The sequence below is a fragment of the Homarus americanus genome, unplaced genomic scaffold (assembly GCF_018991925.1).
Source record: "Homarus americanus isolate GMGI-L3 unplaced genomic scaffold, GMGI_Hamer_2.0 scaffold11022, whole genome shotgun sequence".
NCBI classification, from domain to species: Eukaryota; Metazoa; Arthropoda; class Malacostraca; order Decapoda; family Nephropidae; genus Homarus; species Homarus americanus.
Genome location: NW_024737068.1, coordinates 12,288,032 through 12,308,010, shown reverse-complemented (window position 1 = coordinate 12,308,010; position 19,979 = coordinate 12,288,032). Strand labels below are relative to the sequence as shown.

Here is a 19,979-nt window from a genome sequence, read left to right as displayed (position 1 = left end):
ACACACCTGGTTTGTGTTACCACGCCAGAGATGACTGTCATAACGAGTTAGTGTGAATCTGGCTTAAGTGTGTGGTAAGAAGCAATAGGCTAAAAATAGCAGCTCGGCTAGAAACGCATGCGACACTGCAAATGACAGTCACTGACTCACATCTCAAAGAGTACAGTCCATACTGGCCAAACTATTCATATTCAACTACTGTACAGTATATCCGTTATAATATACTGTATGTACTGTATAATTATCTTTAGTAATCTTAAATTTTACCTTAATAAATTACAGTAAAGCTGGAATACCATACTGACAGTGTGTCAGGTAGTGTCATAGTGTACTATAATGCATTATAAAGTATCATAAGGTTTCATAATGATATCGGTTTCATAAAATGTCAAAATATACTACTAGGTGTTTCAAGTGTCAAAAGGTGTCAGTATTTGTGACTGTGTCAAAATGTATCAAGGTATGATTATATCATAAGATGTGAGTGTATCATAAGGTGTCACCATGTTCTGTAAAGTTTCACATTGTGCCATAAGGTGTTATCTTATGACACATTTTGACACCTTTTGACACATTGACATCTTATGACACCTTGTGATACATTATAATAACTTTAAACCTTTTGATATATTGTTACACCATATGACACATTGTGACACTATATAACACATTGTAACACCATATAACACATTGTGACTCCTGACACATTGCTAGTACAGTACAGTAATTCAGCATTGCAATGGACCAGGTTTCAGTACAACTCCAAGTTGATGTGTACCGTATGTTGTTTATACCTTTATGTACCTATTTGAAGTTAATGTTCTGCTGGTCACTGATTCAGATCCAAGGGTCAGATGTGAGAATGGTGTTATCCAGTGTGACCTTACTAAATATTGCAAGATTTCTTGTGGTACAGTACTATGGTTTCCTCCTTTACTAACACTAGCCAATGAAGGTCATAATAAAGAACAGACTGGTGGATATGACAAACAAAAATAAGATTTATCTTGTGAGGATAGTTCAATACCCTGGTTCTTATGTTTAAAGGTTTGAAATACACAGTTGCTTGGAGTTTATGCCTTTCTTTTCATTGGTACTGGTTGTTTTGAGTCTACATGAGTTGCCCAATCCACTGAGATAATTATGAATGAAAGAGTGATTCTGAAAACCTATTTCATTATGAACACGAATAGGAAGGCTTAAAATCCATCTTCCTCCCAAGGGATGCAGTGGCTAGCTGAGAATTTAAGGCTGATTGAACCTGAAGCCTGTTACTCATGCACAATGTCCCAATGGTTTAGACTCACAGCTCTCAGCTTCGACAGCTGGCTCTACCTTACTACCTCCGAGGCACCGACTCTATACAGAGATAGCGAAGAAAATAAATTAAGCGAGGTAGTAGTGACTAGTAATGATGTTAGTAAGCAAATAGACAAACTAAAGCCTAATAAGTCACCAGGTCCCGATGAGATATTTGCCAGAGTATTAAAGGAATGTAAGGAAGAGCTTAGTATGCCCTTAGCAAAGTTGTTTAACATGTCCTTAAAAACTGGTGTAGTACGAGAATCCTGGAGGATAGCGAATGTAATACTGATTTTCAAGAAGGGAGATAGATCACTATCCTCTAACTACCGACCAATCAGTCTAACATCAATTGTAGGCAAATTACTGGAAGTAATCATTTCAAACTCTATTCGAAATCACCTGGAGAAGCACAAGTTGATCAATGATTCCCAACATGGCTTCACAAGTAGGGCATTCATGTCTAACTAATCTATTAAAAAAATTTTCATCTCTTTTCGAATCAGTGGACGAGGGGCACAATTATGATGTGGTATATCTCGACTTTAGCAAAACCTTCGACAGAGTCCCCCACGAAAGACTAATGAGAAAAGTGGAGGCTCATGGCATTAAAGGAGATATTCTAAAATGGATTAGGGCGTGGTTACAAGACAGGAAACAACGAGTGAGCATTAATGGCACTAAATCCCATTGGAGCAACGTCACTAGTGAAGTTCCCCAAGACTCAGTACTCGGACCATTATTATTTATTATATACATAAACGACATAGATATCGGCGTAGACAGCAACACATTAAAATAGGGCGTGTAATTAAATCTGACGATGACTCCGCAAAACTACAGGAAGATCTAAAAAAAAATTTTGAATGGTCTGAAAAATAGCAGATGAGATTCAATATGGACAAATGTAAAGTACTCAGTATAGGAGATGTAAACAGGGAAACCAGATACCAGATGAACAATGATGTTATTGAGAAATCCGACTGCGAGTAAGATTTAGGAGTAATGATAAGTAGGATTCTTAAGCCAAGTAAACAATGTGTATTTGCTTGAAACAAGGCTAATAGAGTACTTGGGTTCATACAAAGGAGTGTTAGTTACAAGACTAGCGAGGTCATCTTAAAACTATATCTTGCGCTTGTGAGACCCCACTTGGATTACGCAGTTCAATTCTGGTCACCGTAGTACAGAATGGTTATAGAATCCTTGGAAAGAATTCAGAGGAGATTGGCAAGACTTATCCCGGGCATTAGGAACCTTGAGTACAGAGACAGGTTAAAGCTTCTTAATTTGCATTCTCTCGAGAGACGTAGAGTGAGGGGCGATATGATCGAGGTGTATAAATGGAAGTCAGGGCTGAACAAAGGGGACATTACAAAGGTACTCAAACTATCCAACCAGGAGCGAACTCATAACAATGGTTTTGAATTAGACAAATTTAGATTTATGCGCGAAATAGGTAAACACTGGTTTGGAAACAGAGTAGCGGATGAATGGAACAAGTTACCAAATATCATCATTAACTCGAATATGCTGGATAGCTTCAAACATAGGTTGGATGCTTATATGAGCAATAGGGGTTGGGTGTAAATGGGACTGCCCAGTATGGGCCAATAGGCCCGCTGCAGTTTCCTCCATTCTTATGTTCTTCTTATGTTCTTATGTTATTTAGAGGGGATACTGTTGAGTTGAAAGAGTTCCTATCTTTAGATTTCTAGTTTAACTGGAATTATTGTCTAGCTCAGCCATACATATTAATTGTTCCTGGAAACCCTTTGGTTTTACCCACAAGCTTGACAGTGCAGTACATGTGTTTCCTGGTCTATATTTGTTATTGAATGTGATTTCAGGATCAATTCCTGATTTCTAAGAGGTTTGCTCATGGTTGCTTTTATGTAAATAGAACAATCAGTTTTGCGAATAATGGACACTCATGGTTCAATTCAACAAGTAGTTGGGTACAGTTGATATATGAGATTCACTGTATTTGGTGTGTACTATTGTAGATTTAAATGAGAATTATGATAAATTGGTAAGTGGTGGATAGGGTACAGCAGGTATTATTAATCTTTCCATTTGTATTATTTTTCTGTTTGCATGCTTTTCTTTAGTCAATGGATTTCTCTCTAAAATCTCCATCTTGAAGATATAATACAATTATTGTATTGTTTGATCATGTACTAATTAAGTAACTATGGTATAATTGTTATAATGTGATATTCTTAAAGGTCAACTCCAATTTTATCTATATTTATTTACATGTTTGTTGTTGTTGGTACTTTTCATACAATGGCTAAAAACTCGAAAAGTAAATGTGAGCTATAATTTTGGCATAAAACACAACTCTTGCAACCTTATGGTGTTGAGTGTGACAACTGCAGTGGAAACCCTTCTGTAATGCCATTGATATCAACAGAACCTAGCAAAATATGTTAAGTTCTTTCAGTGTCTTAAATGGAAATTAAACATTGTATCACAACTATGAAATATAGTACTGTACTGTAATTGTGAAAAAATTTGGTGATATCAACTTTACACTCACTGTACATCAGTGTCCACAAATGCCACCTTCTCTATCCATGGACCAGACTTACCCAGCCCGGTAGTTGTCAAGGCTTATTTTATATAATATTTATATTTACTGTACTGTATATGATTTTTTACTCTCTTTTTTATTAATTATACTTTAATTTACTAACATTATTGAAAGGCTATTCTTAATTTAGGTAATTGTATTTCAGTTATCTTTGACAAATGGACTATGAAAATATAAAATATTATTTTTTGTTCAATGCTCTGAATGCGACGCTCAGCAATGCTACCTAGGTATGTTAATTCCCAGCCAATTTGCCAGGCCAACATACAGGCAATTAAAATATCTAATAATTACTTAATAAGTAATATTAGGAGGACACGTCACTACCTGGCATTAAATTGCTATTTTGAAAGTCCCTCCCTCATCCAGCCACCATGCACACTGCGACGCATTCGAGCTATATCACAAAAACTGGTTTTTAGAAAAAAATGGCTTATTTGGACAGTGTATCCTGGTGCTATTTTTTGTGTTTTTATTTTTGTATCTATAGTAATTATTCTTTGGTGTTTTTCACTTTTCATTAACCCCCCCCAACTATGTTGAAAATCTTGCAGTACTTAAACTCTTTCCACAAGACATTTTTTATTCACCACAAAGAATGGTATTACACTACCATGGATGATCACTACTAAGCATTCTTAAACAAATGATTAAACACCTTACTTAAGTTCCTAATTGTCATAATTTTTTTTTTAATGTACTTGGTCTCATTTTTTAAATCTTAACCTTCCCCAATATACACACTGTCTACCCTCATGGGATCTTTCAATCATAACTTTGTTTTTTTCTCTTCTAATTGGGCATGTCCATCCCCAAGTTCCTGCTTTTAAACACCAAATGTAGTATGTTGGAAAGATGTGGTTGTCTTCCTTATGCGACTCCTACAGTGGCTCTCCTTAGAATAAGCACTGCACCACTGACTTAATGCCTCAATACCTTTCAGTTCACTTACAGCAGTGCAGATGCCATCTTGGTGGAGATGGAGTCCTAAAACCTGTCTCCGACTAAATTTTACTCTTGTCAATATTGGTATAGTCACATTTGCTCTGACACATGTCATGTTAGAGTTAGGACATATTAGACTGAAATTTTTCCTTTCTCTTGATTTTTATTCTCAAATTAATCTTACTGGCAAGCATTACAAAGTCTTTCTCTGTGTTACTAGTGAAAGTTTGCAGAATTTACTTCCTTTTCATATGACAATCTTTCTGTGCCTCAGTCAAGCATATTTCTTAAGAACAGCAACTCTTCTTTTGCCATCATCAGTGTTGAGCAAACTCTCCTGCTGAGAAAGTCTCTCTTTTCAACTCCATGTTTCCTCTAATTATTCTTAGGATGATTCCAGCTCTCCCAATCTTCAGTCTAAACCTATGCTATCTCATATTTTCTCATCATGCAAGGTGTCCACCTCTTAAACCTATGCTCTCTCATATTTTCTCCTCATGCAAGGTGTACTGAGGCTTCTCTTTCTTCAAAGTGGGCAAGGCTTATGGGATAACTAGTATCCATCTCTGGGTATTAAGTGGACCTTCAAATTGGCCCTTGTTTTTGTCCATATGTTTCACCATTGTTTTAAATTCCACACTTTTTCCTAATCTTAAGAGCCTGCTTTTTAAATTTGCAAAATGTAAGACTTTGCATGTGGGATATAGTAATCCTAATCATACCTATTTTGTGAATAACACTTTCTTGAATAGTACCTGTACTGTTAAGAAGGAAAAAGACCTAGGCATTATGATAGACCAATCACTGTGACAGTGCAACAAGTGGGAGCCCAGCTGTGAAAGAAGCTTTAAAAAATTGGGATTTTTACAAAGATAGAAAAGACTCCCTCATTTCGATAAGCTTCTTTAATGTTAACATCTGGATTACTGTATACGGGCATGGAAATTATACCTCCAGAAAGCCATAACTTCCAAGTTAACTGAGGTTCTTAGGACTTACATCTCTTCATACAAGACCTGTTAGGGTGCATCTTATGGAGACAATAAGAATCTTGAAAGGAATGAAAAATGTGAACCCAGGCCAATTTTTTGTGATGTCATGTGGCACCAACATGAGAGGACACAACTTAAAAGCTTGCCGAGATGTCATGCAGGACAAATATAAGGAAATATTAAATACTGTACTACTTCACATAGAGCGTGGTAGACATATATATAACAGTTTGACAGCTCAAGCTGTGGAATCAAGAAGAACAGTACTGGACAAGACTGTCAAGAACAATGCAGGGATCCTACACAGGCCACTCGATCCTTTCCTTGGCATGGCCACCTCTAGATGGGATGGCCATTTTGTAAAGTAGGTAAAAACTTGAAGATATTTTCATCTGGAGTTGTCCTTTAAGTATAGTTGACATTTGCTCATGTGGATAATAATTAAGTACCTAAAGGTTATTTTATGTTACTTATGTGTATTCTGGAGAAAAGTGTCAGACTAAGATACTTGCATCCAGATTTTCATCCACTATATTCAGATCCAGCTGGTAACTCTGGAGATTTACTAGAGAGGAATCTTTTGTATGACATCTTTTGTATCTCAGATATACTGTAATGTGCTTGACCTTCCTCTTATATGCTTGAGTCTCTCTGTGTTAGTTACTAATATGAACCTTTATTAACTTTATATTCACTCATATTTGTAAGATGTAGTGAATGTTGATGTGTAACCTGCCATAATTTCAAGGACACTTACGTATTATACCCATTAACTCTTTGGGTTCCAGCATTTACCACAAAAAATTATTTTGTCAATTTGCAATGAAAATCACTTTATACATTTCTCCCATTTTGAGCATGCCCTGAAAAATGGGAGATCATGAGTAACAGTTAACTTGTATGGCTAAGAGGTGCTACAGCAGCTTGTGCAGTGCAGACCATAATTCCCTGTCACTGGCTACACTAGACTTCCAGTAACAAGTCTGAATCCAGCTATCTCACCTTCTACAACAGTCATTCCCTGGATAGCTCCAGCTTCTTAACAGAGTTTAGTTTTGCTTACACTAAGGAGGGATGTCTTTAAATGTTCTCAGCCTCCAGCTTTGGTGGGTTAATTTCCTATCTTGGACTGGGAGCAGGTTTCATCTCTGAGTACACTTCTCTTCTGGAGCTCTCAGCAAAAAAACTTGTGCTTTCAGTCATTTCCTCTTATTTTATTTCAAATTAACCATTTGATTTTTCAGGACCTTTGCACAAGTTTTCATTTTAATGAAGCTGAATGTGGCTTTGTTAGGAACAACTGATTCTGAAAAAAAAAAATCCCTTTTAGTCTTACCTTATAAGCTATAGAAGCTCAGTGAAAGTCAAGCAATAAATAGCTGCTGATTTGCTACTTTTTTAGTTTTTCTGTGGATTTGTTAATCTATTCATTTTAAATGCATTTTTTTATCTAGAACTGTTGGATAGAATGGAACTTGGGTTAATGGCCAGGGGCTTGAAAATTCAGATGACCTTTAGTGGGAAATTTAGGAAGAAGTCTCTTAGAGTAGTGTGTCTGATTATCCATTCATTTTGAGGAAGGCATTGATGGGGTGGCAATTTTATGGGAAGAGATTCTTCCCATGTTGTCTTAATCCAATTAGCAAGAGGAGGGTCAAGAATAATTGGGACAATAGTGCATTTATTTTTCTTTTCTTTTTTTTTAGAGAAAGACTGATTTTCATATGTCAGGGCCAAAGAGGAGGCTTTTTAGAAAGTTCAGTACAGGCTTTGTTAAAATTCTTTACTTTTGGGAAAAGTGCAAGTCAAGGTTTTGGGGGGTTTAGCCCAATTGTAGAGTTTGAGGCTGTAGACCCTTCCCCTAATGATCATACCTCTTAGGTTCCTAATAGAGTTAGGTAAGAAAATTAACAAATAGTTGTACAATTGTTGGTCAAAACAGGGTTTCCTCTCCTCTCTTTGATTTACTGTAGTTGACTCTTCTCATTCTCAATATTGGAGTTGGATAGGGAAGAGAGGTGTTAGTTTTCTGTCAATCTCTGCAGTTTTGTGGAATTCCCGGAGGGTCTTCTTGATTCATGTCTGGACAGCTAAATTTGATTTGTATATGAATTATCATGGAATAATTTCTTATATTATATAAGTTTAATGAAGCTAGTATTGACCTCAGCTCCATTATATCTTATAGACAGACTTATTCTTAGTTAGGCTAATCTTTGGACGATTCTTAAGGTCTAGGAAGCAGGTGTTCAGACTCTAGTTGAGTTATAATTTATTAAAAAGCATTTTGAAATGATTGAATTACTGTAGTGTTAAAGTGAGAAAAAGTGGTGTTTTAAGATTTGTTTATGTTTTGAGTTGCACACTTCATTCTAATTGGCTGAAATTAAAACAAAAGGCTATGGCAATACTTTCTTGCTGGATTCCATTAGTTTTCTTGTTATTATTTTTTGTTAATTATAAGCCAAAAAAAAAAAAGAGGGAGAAAACAAACTTTGTAATAAACAAGGTTCATTACCAGAGGTTTCATTGCCAGAGGTATACCTGTACAGTACTGTACAGGTGCAGCAAGTTTATTTATGGTACATTACACACAGAAGTATTCATACCAATGGAAATTTAAAGAATGATACAGTAATTTATTTGCATTTGTTTAAATATGACTGGTAATTGTATCTTATTTTACATGTATTTATCCTTACTACTTTATTACCCGGCCATGGCAAGTAGTTCATACAACAAATGTGCAGGTCGCAAAAGATGAATATGTAGTGGTAAAGTGTTCCGCAGTTGTTGAGCATTGAATCTGTGCAATGGCGAATAAAGGGAAAATGACTCCAGGGACCCCATGTGTTCATAATGCCTCTGTCATACTCCCACAATTTTTAGTACCATATATACTCGAGTATAGTTCAAGTTTATATAATATAATTTTTATTAAAAAAGTAGGGGGTTGAACAATACACCTATAATATTTTTGAGGAGTTATAATTCATGCATTTTTGTGGGTTATTTACAGTGAACGATAGCTATCCATTACATGTTTACTTCATGAAAAACAGAACCCCTATAGTCGAAGTTTCTCAGAGCTCATGGATCTCTATCCATTACTAACTATCCTGTGAGTGATGAATCTTACATCAAACTGCACTGTGCTGAGAATCAACTATGACTGGCTTATTTTTCATAGTGAGGGCTCTCTAAGTGGGATGCTGCAGCCTTGTGGATACCACACTCACATCCCATTCAAGGGGTTGCTGGTTTGCTCCCTGGGTGCCCCCTTACCACCAAGCTGTGAATGATTACTGTACCTGAATTTGTAGCTGGAGAAGTGAAGATGGTTGAGTGCAATATTGGCTAAATTCCTTGTATACTAAAGGCTTAGTATAAACTTTGCTTTATGAAAGCTGTCTCTACTAGAATGTTATGTCTATTGGATGCCCTCACACTTTTTAGGTGAGTTGCTTTGGGTTGGTTCTTTGACATATGACATCCTTTACTTACACTTTGCCTGATTGGTTCTGAATCAGGACGGAAGTACAAAAATGCCATTTTTACACTAGGGGGAAGGTTTCCTATATTCTCAATAAAAATGTATGGATTGATGTCTGAAGCGTTTCAGTGAAGTGAATTAAGCAACTAAGCTAGATGGTCTTATTAGAAGAGCTTTCAGATGCCATGATGGTCCATCTCTCATAACACTCTTCAAATGTGAGGTGCTTCCCCATTTGGAGTATAGTACTGTTATCCCTTATGGTCCCCAATACAGTATAGTCTCGATTTAAGCGGATTTGGTTTACGTGTTTGGTCATTTACACGGCACCTTGCCAGACCGACAATTTTTATTTACACAGTTCATTCCATCATTTACGTGGGAAGCGGCACGGGCAGGGTGCGCACAAGGTAGCCCAGTCAACACAACATTACCGAGTTCTTCAACCGCCACCCACCACAGCCGGCCCAAGTCAGTGATAGTGATAGTGAGGATATGGACTTTGAGGGGTTTGACAAAGAGGCCCTACAAGCCTCTGTGGTGGATAGTGATACAATTGATACAAGTGATACAGGTGAGGGCCAATAATCTGCCCTCTGCCTCGGAACCAACCCCCCATCCCCATGTGCCCAGCCATCTTTTCTACTAACGTAAGTGTTAAAAAACCTAATATTATTGATATTTCTCTTAAATATTAATTGTGTGTGCATAACATCATAAAATTAAGATGTTATTTTTACTACAACGTACTTATTGTGTCGGAAAAAGCGTAGTTTGGGGGTCGGCCCAGTCTCTGTTTCAATTAACCCCATATGTTCTGTTATTTCGTTTACGTGTTTCTCGTTTTATGCGGACCTCCACGGGTTCAATTGACCGCGTAAATGAAGAATGTACTGTTTATGCGAGTACAGTATGATAGAGATCATAAGTTGATTGAAAGCATCCAAAGGAGGGCCACCAGACTGGTACCCAGAGATTAGAACACCTGCGATTGCCTAGCTTATAATATAGGTGGGCAAGGGTTTACTAATAAAAGTTTATAAATACCTCAGAGGACATTACTCAGTCTCTTGTTCATACCTGGAGCTGGTGGATGCCTGCCCCATTAGAGTTCAGAATATTGTCAGGACAAACTTCTTTGGAGTGAGAGTTGTAACTTTTGGAACAATCTGCCAGAGAGTGATATGATGGCAAAGAGTGTGAGCTCATTCAAGACCAGACTTTACCAACACCGGCACAGGTACTGATACATTCTGGAGCCAGTACAGAGATGTGACCAACCGCCCAAGTGGCTAACAGGCTGATCAATGACAAAGAGGATTAAGTAATATAAAGATGAATTGTCCTGGTGTACCTGTTGACTTGCTGACTTCTGAAGTCAAGGTTGGAGCTCACTACATACATTCTGGTTCATCTGGGCAAGTAGCAATACAGTATATGTACCTTTGCACTGATCTGAATGGACTATATTCTAGCCATAGATTGTAAACAGCTACTGTGCCTGAATAAGACTGTTCTGCCAAGAGATGCTTGAGTGAATGATCTAGGAGAATTCTTGTCTCCTTCCTTCAACCATGAAATGGGATTTCATACTTTTATCCCTTGTTATTTTATTTTACATGGTATATAAGGCTCCATAACTTTGAAACACTAATGAGTTACTGCTTTCAGTCAAAGAGAACTTACTGAACAGCAGAATATACAATATTCTAATATAGTACAGTGCAAATGGGTGTTCACTATTCATGCCTACAACTTACATAAATGACTTAAAACCTGAGCTTGAAATTATCATGTTTGAATCAAACATTTTTTTAATACTGTATTATCTGCACATGCAGGGTTTTAACAATCAACCTGTACCGGATACTTTTACCCACCTAAACTTGTAATATATTTGCCCCCTATAGAGATAAAAGACTTTAAAAACTCTGATATCCCCACTTTATTGACTGATAGAATTTACCTGTTATAATGTTAATATCCTTATCATTTGGTAAATTTATATCCTTCCATACACTTAATTTTCTTTTTGTACCAATTACTGCATATGTGAACACTACCTTTACTAGCCTGAGCTTGTTATCATAAATATTATATCCTACATCTGCTTCATGCTTCAATAATTTCATAGATGCCTGCTGCCTTACTGTTTTTTATCATATATATATATATATATATATATATATATATATATATATATATATATATATATATATATATATATATATATATATATATATATATATATATATATATATATATATATATATATATATCTATATATAATCATCTTGACCCAAGACTAGTGGGGCATGAATTTGCTTACATATACTGTACTGTACTCAATGACCTGTGACCAGCTCTCTTCATATGTATCAAGTTGATATGATTGTTTCATGATGAAAATTTATAGGATTGATTCATGATAAAATTGTATATATTGTTTGTTATATACCTACCCAGGTCTTTATTGGTTGAAGATCTGGTGTTATAACTTCCACTAATAATTAAAGTTATTTCTCAGGATTACAACGGAGGCAACGAAGAGTGCTGGACACAAGCTCCACTTACGTGCGTGGCGAAGAAAACCTTCATGGATGGAGGCCACGGGGAGACTCTCTCATATTTGAACATCAGTGGGAATTGGAAAAGATTGCGCGCCTAACTCAAGTGGAGAAAACAAGACATTTCCTCCTTCTACGGGAAAAGCTCGGTCTTGGTACCACACCCCAGCCTCTCAACCACCACCATGACTTTACGAAAAGTGAAAAGGTTAGATGTTTAGTAAATCAGTGTTTGACAAAGAAACTTAGAAATGAAAGGTCTTAATCAGGTAAATTTTTTATTCATAAACTTTAATGACTAGTAAGCAGTATGTGGATAATACCATCTTATCTCTTAATTACTGTGTTAAAATGAAGGCTCTATCTTTGAACATTTTAGTATAAAAAGTGATAGCCTTATGGGTACAGATACAGTACATGATATTGAACCAGTATCAGATTATCATAAGAAGTAATTGGCCATTAAATTCATAAAGTCATCAAGGTCATTCTTGTAAAGCGAATGGGTCACATTGGTGGTGCATCTTAATGAATATCAGAATTGGAGGATATCTGACTTTTATGGGAAGCATAGACAGTTGTTTATGTGTAACAAAAAAATTGGGTGCCACAGTACTTATAAAAAAGATTTTAAATGACTGTCATTGTGTATGAGATCCATTGCCTCATGACAAATAGCATTGTACCACCACAGAAGGCACAGGAAACATGATTGAAGACTTTTGAATTGAAAAACAGTGAGGGATGCTAAAAATTAATAAATAAAAAAATAAGAAACAAAATAAATAGATATGCAGTTCAGCTTGCATCAAAAATGAGGGGAATGTGGGAGAGGCACTTAAGTCTCTGATGCCATATGATGCAAAATATGGAGTAAAATTATATCACATCCTGAGTTGTGCTCAAGGCAGAGATAATTCCCTGAGAAAGTAAAGTCTTCACTCAAAGAAAACACAATGCATTGAATAACATTTCCTCCACACATCCCTCCAGAAGCATCTTATGTCAAGCTCATCACTAGTGCCCCCTATTAACAACTGTCCATACTATGTATCACTCAAGGAAAATTATGTGCAGCAGAAATATATATATATATTAAAATGAGCAGTGGTTCAGAGTGCACGACCGCAGCTGCTGCAGGAAGATTGCTGGCATGCAACTACAGCACTGTGAGAAGCAATTTTGCAAGGATTGTGCAATTAGGGACAGTAAAGGATGTAGGTTACTATTGGATTTAACAAAATCTAAAGTTTGTTGCTGGTATTGCCCTGACTTTAAGACCAAAGCTGTTGAGGCTATTACAAATCTATAAGAAGGGAGAAATTTACGAGCCAAACAGAGGAAATTAGATCCTTGGTGGTTACCAAACTAGAGCACTTAAAAAAAAAGATCCTCAACAAGGCTAAGGAAGCAGTTGATAGCATAAAATGAATTACTCAAAAGAAGCCACGCTCAGATTGTAACAGGGACAAGGAAGGTGGCTGAGATTGATGTAGGATCAAAACAGGTCATGCAACAGTTAGATGCTCTGCAGAAGAGCATCAAAAGGATTACAGCCAGTATTGATATGGGAGAGAAGGAATGTCAGGATCATCAAGAGCATTGGTTCTCAACCTTTTTCAGCTCATTACCCATTTTCTGCCTTCTTTGGGTTTTGTTACTCAATGTCACACTAGTCCAGCCACTATTAAACTGAGTTTGATAGCATGACATCAGACCAGGAACTTATTTTGTCTGTTCTCTTACATAACAATAGGAGAATTGCCTTTTTCAGCCTTTAATAACTTGGAAACCTTATGCTTCAAAGATTTTCTTGTACTTACTGTACTATTAGAAAACTTGATTTGTCACCATATCACATTGAACTGATTGGGAAAATTGAGGAATTAATTAAAAATAACTAAATACAGCTACTGTATTTATGGAATTTTTACTGTTTCCCATTACCCAAATAACCTGATGTACTGTAAAGCTTATATTATTATGTAATTTATATTAAGCTATATTACTTGTATATTTATTTGACTCAACTTTAATTAAGTGTACAATTCAGGTATTGTTGAGTGAAGGAACAGGCAACTTAGTTAGGCTTTGACGAGTGTTATCCGTGCCCATGGAACCTAACCCCCTATTTCCCTTTAGTCTTGCCAACTGCAGATTTGCCAACCATGGGGACTACTGTACTACCTTGAATATCATAGAGAGTAAACTTAATTATTTGATGGACAAATACATACCCAAGACTAAGCCTGCTGGCTCCAGGACAAGGAGACTGTTATATATGAACCATGCAGCAATTGTCAAAGTTGTGAAGAAATCTTAAGAGCTCAAGAGATGTGTCATGACAAATGATGAGCAAGACAAAGATGTATGTTTGGTCCAGGAACCAAGCCAAGCCAAATCAGAATCTAGAAAGGCTGAAAAAGAGTTTCGAGGCAGATTGCAAACGAGGCCAAGTTAAACCCTAAGGCTTTTTACCATAATGCAATATTGAAATTAATGACAATGGATGTGACTATCGCAAACTAAATTCTCACATTAGTGTATTAGAACCAAATTGTAAAAGCTCAAGGTTCATAAGAGCCTTGGCCCTGATAATATGCATCCCAGAGTATTAAATGAGTTGTGCAATGAGCTCACAGAGCCCCTTAAGATCCTGCTCTGCATAAGCATGGATGAACTAAAGATTCACAGTGACTGGAAAATGGCATAAGTGAGTCCTATATTCAAACAAGGAGATTGTCACTGCATAAACAAATACAGGCCTGTTTGTTTGACCAGCAAAGAGTATAAAGTATTAGAGAGCTTAATACAGTACACAAAACCATGATGGAATATCTACAACGGAACAACCTCATAAAGGAATGCCAACATGGTTTTATGGTGCTGGATGTGTGGATGCAGATTCTTGATTGTGATGGCAACACCGACAGTACAGTATATACCTAGACTTTGTCACCAAGGCATCCGATAGCATACCTCATGAAAGAAACATCCTGGCATGGATCATACTTTCTTTAGGACCACAAGAAATCTTTGTTAATTTTTTTCATAAAAGATGAGCCAGATGTTATTCATTCCTTCATACAAATGTTTGCAGATACTGCTAAGATATTGAGGGAAATTAAGAACCAAACAGACTGTGAAACATTACAAGAAGATTTGTCGGTTTCAGGAGCTGTAAAAAAAAATAGCTTTACGGATTTAATATTACATCATACAAGAGGATGCACCTACGTCATGGCAATAGTTAGGAGGTATTTCACATGTCCGAATGTGATGAGGAAGCATCATTAACTGACACCAAATGTGAAAAGGATCTGGGTGTATATGTTGACAAAAAGTTGAAGTTTTCAGACCATTGTGAGAAGAGGGTAAATCAAGTGAATAAGTCACTAGGAGTTATACAAAGATCAGTCACATACCTCATAATGTTCTTCAAAGGTGAGTTTCTTTCTCGCTTGGAGTACTGTCATCCTGTCTGGTCCCCAAAATATGTTGGAGATTGTCAGTTGATTGAGAAAAAAAGAGGGCTACCAGACTGGTACCTGTACTCCAACACCTCAGGTATCAAGAAAGATTAAAATGCTTGTGGTTGCCTAGTTTATACTGTAGACAGGCAAGAGGTGATTTAATAGAAGTCTATAGGCACCTCAGAGGAGATTCCTCAGTTGAGTGCACAAGCTAGTTTTTGCATGCTTTACAAGAGGTCACAGCCTCAAGTTAAAGAAGCCACAAATGCACAAAATTGTCAAAGCTAACTTTTTGGAGTGAGTTGTGAATTCATGGAATAATCTTCCAGAGAGTGTTGTGATGGCAAACTCATTTATGACCAGACTTAATTAACACTGGCACAGTTCAAGTACATTCTGGAGCCAATGCATACCCAATATTTGCCAACAGTGTATAACAGAGAAATGACTGACCGGCTAGAGTGCCAACCAGTAGGAAAGAGATGAAGTAAAGTAATAGAAAAAAATGCTTTTATAATCAAGGGACTAAGCAGATGGTTTGTATGAAACCTTGCCAGTGAACATGACAGATAGGAGTGTTTAACATAGGTGCAATGCACTGAACATAGGTGCAATGCACTGAAATGACCCTTATATTGCAAGCCTCTAAAGACTAAAGTATAGTAAATAATTATACTGTACTAATGCAAAAAAAAATTGAAATGGGGGGACTTTCAGCGCTGTGCTCATCTTATGTTCAATACAATGAAAATCAGAGCTGCTGTAGGTCCAGATGTACGGTGCGTATACACCAAAGTATTTATTGATTTTGCACGATTGTTTGCACTATAAGTAGTTTGAAGTCTTAAACATATCTCTGACGACAGATTTAACTGTTATACGCTGAGAGCATAGTAGTGGTTACTACTGTACTGCCATAACTATCTTTCCAAAGTTACGTAACCACAGATCCAAGTCATCCGCCCTTGAAAAGATCCTTCAATTAGTATCTTAGATTATATCACAGAAAATGGAACTTCCAACCAGTCCCTTCAGGGCTCAATGTTTTTTATTTGATGAACCACATCATCCAAGTGAGGTCTCACTGACCCTAAAGGTAGTTGTAAAATATCACAACTGCTCCTGTTACTAATGCTTCTTGATATGAACCCTAGTACTGTAGTAGTATTGTGTCAAAGTATTACATACACAAATACATTTTGGACGGGATTTAAGGTCCTTACTTCTCATTAACCCTTAATCTTTCACACCATGAGATTTCTCTATACTGTACAGGTTTCTACAGTGTTCAGCTGATAACTGGTTCCTATTTCCATTTCCTGGCCTTAGAACTTTAGATTTTCCCCATTAGATTGCGTTTGCCATTTTTCGTTCTATTCTAAATGTTTGTGTTAGCTTTCCTGTATTTTTTTTCTTCATATGATTTAATTATACTGTACATCCTAATTTTGTCATAAGCAGATTTATTTAAGTTGCTGTTTTGGGCTGTACACTATCTATGTTGTTGATGTTAACTATATCTTGGGGAAGTATAGTTAATGTTCAATTTTATGTTAAACTCTGGTTCTAAATTAAACAATATTTTAGTCTTTTAGACCTCATACACATGATTATCTGATAACTCTTGGTTACCTTTAAAAAATTAGGTCACTGTGACCATTCTGGAGGACTCTCATATCTTTGTCTTCAGGGTCAAATCTCAAAAGTAGGTATTTTTGTGCCCATTCTATAACTTTGGAACCACCACAGGGACTATGATGATAATACTGTAATAGAATTGGTAAATGGCAATAACCTGATGAATTGTGAGCACCACTCAGACACCTATCATAAAGGTCAAGGTCACACTTTGGGATGAAAGGCAGAAGTGGGTTTTTTATATAAGCAAGGTATACTTCACCGGTATATGAAAGTATGTAGAAATACTTTTATCAAATTGGCCAAATACTTTCAAGACAGTTGGTAACTTAAAAGTCTTCAACCCTCGGTTTATTAAATCTTCACACCTCTTTCGTGAAATTTATTTCAGCTGCAATTACTCTTATAATTACTTTTATTAGTAACCATTATTCAGTCTTACAGTAAATGTTTCTTTGAAGTTGTCTTACTTTTTATGCTCCTTTTCTTTCTTCTGGCATCTTAACAATCACTACCAGAGATCTCTGGTTCTCTCTTGTGAAGTTTGAATGTTCCTTTTCTTCCTTCTCCAGCATTTTATCAACCACCATCCTTTTATGCAGGAGGTGGCTAATCAAGCAGCCAAGGCTGGATGTGATGCTCGAGCTGTGTTGACGCGGTACTCCTCCAGGGACATGCCTGCTACAGACTCTGATAATATGAGTGAGGCAGAAAGAGCCACTGCTCTCAAATTTGCCCGATTCATGCAAGTAAGTATACTTTGTCCAAAGTATATAAGTATAATAGTGATTTTTTTTAAACTGCTGAATTACTTATTACATCAGTTATCAATAAGGAAATTTGTCTTTTTCACTCATACGGTAAGCTTATAACACTGAATAACCTACTGCATATAGAATATGCAGTTAGATTGTAACACTGAATACAGTACCTAGTAGTCAAGATAATATTTTTTTATGTTTGCTTACAGGGTCGGTCTGTACAGATTCATACAAAACAAGAAACTCCTGCACAGACTCCTGATGAGCAAGATGCTCTCACTGCCTCAGTCACCTCATCCTGCTCTTCCACCACTTCAGCAGAGTATGTACAGTAATTTTCTATATAGGTCCACTGCCGATTTTCCGGCACCCTTGGTTCCAAAACCTTGCTGGATTATCCCTTTTGCCGGACCAACCGAGGTCAGGTAATAATAATTCAACAATACACCTCTGACCCACTAATTAAACAGCTCCTGTGTCTCTAAAGCACCATGGACTACTAGAAGCTTAAATTATACAAATATTAAATGTAAATTAAATGTGAAAACGCCATAATTTTGAGCAACATTACTGTTCACACCTTACACTCAAATGTACTGTACAGTTGAACCTCGATTTACGCGGTTCTCGTTTACGCGTTTGGTCATTTACGCGGTACCTTGCCAGAACCGGGATGCCCGATTTACGCAGTGAATTACTCATTTACGCGGGTGAAGTATAATTTGTTTATTTTCTGAAGATATTTGTTTTAGCTCATAAAATTCATACAAATTACCCTGCCAGAATATAATTTACATTGCTGGGATTCTTATAAGATTGTGATTATTTTAAATATAAACATCATGGAATTTGCATTAGACATACAAATTTTAAATCTAATGTAAGAATTTTGATTACAAAGAGCCAAAATTTTATCTTGTGTGCAAAATATATGACGTTTATATTCAAAATATTCCTGGTCTTGCAAGGAATCCAGCAATGTCAATTATATTATCCTAACTTTAGTCTGAGTTATTATTTATTACTATACCTTAAAATCTAGTGTTTTCACCCAAACATTTCTCAGAGGGAGGAGCCAGCAAGCATGGGAAGAGAGGGTGGGGAGTTGAGTCCATTATTTGAATGGACTTAACCTGGCGACTGTATTTCTCTTAAATATTAATCATACGGCTACAACATAGGTAGTGCGGCGGGGTGCATAAGACGGCCCCCCCAAATTTCCATTTAAAAAGTAGCTTTTGAGCTCTATTCGCTGTATAAGACCAGTACCCCAAATGTGACACTTACCCACTGACTCAGTAGTCCTTTACCAACCATCCTTGGTTTTTTAAAATAAGGCCAATTCACTTCAAGTAATGTCATCAAATGTTACCCGCTGGTGTAGTGTAAACACTAGTGACGTCACTGAAGCGTCTGCTATTTACCGGTAACTGGAACTAATGTCTGTGTCGAGTAAAATTTTTCCATTTACTTGAAATATATATATATATATATATATATATATATATATATATATATATATATATATATATATATATATATATATATATATATATATATATATATATATATATATATATATATATATATATATATATATATATATATATATATATATATATATATATATATATATATATATATATATATATATATATATATATATATATATATATATATATATATATATATATATATATACAACAAAATATATGTACAAAAAATAAATGTTAAATGAATTATTTATGGTGCATTAGGGTACTGGTCACTTCAGACACAAAGACGGGCTATAAATAGCCTTCTTTATCTCCCCTCCATCTCACCCTGAGCCAGAGGGAAGGGTGGTGGTAAATAACATTTGTTTGCTTATTTTCCATTTACTTGAAATAGATTTACCGAATTATTTGTTTATTTATTTAAAAGTCATTTACTGAATATTCTATGTAAAAAATATATTTTTAATTAATTATTTATAGGAGATAAGTATTATGATCAGTAAATATATGGTATTACTGGCCACTTCAGACACAAAGACGGGATAAAAATAGCCCATCTCCCCCTCTTCTTACAGCTGCCAATGGGAAGCGTCTTGGTAATTAAATTTGATGTTTATTTTCATTGTCTAATTTATCATGTATCAAAGTAATATTTCTAAAAATTGTGTAGGTAGTAGGCAGCTACCAAACAGGTAGATACTACCGCCTGGGAAGAT

General features: G+C 36.1%; 1 protein-coding gene across 16 annotated transcripts in view; it reads left to right on the top strand.

Annotated features, from left to right (window-relative positions):
- The window catches only part of LOC121872966 (kinesin-like protein unc-104), a 193,531-nt gene that overhangs the window by 158,927 nt on the left and 14,625 nt on the right, over nt 1-19,979 (top strand). For all 16 annotated transcript variants that reach the window (XR_006090185.1, XM_042376121.1, XM_042376133.1 and 13 more), the window contains 3 exons: nt 11,856-12,103; nt 17,609-17,755; nt 17,977-18,089. Coding sequence is in view for 15 of the 16 variants with exons in the window: in XM_042376121.1 (XP_042232055.1) it covers nt 11,856-12,103; nt 17,609-17,755; nt 17,977-18,089 (508 nt within the window). In the remaining variant the exon portion in view is untranslated. The remainder of the gene's footprint in view (nt 1-11,855; nt 12,104-17,608; nt 17,756-17,976; nt 18,090-19,979) is intronic.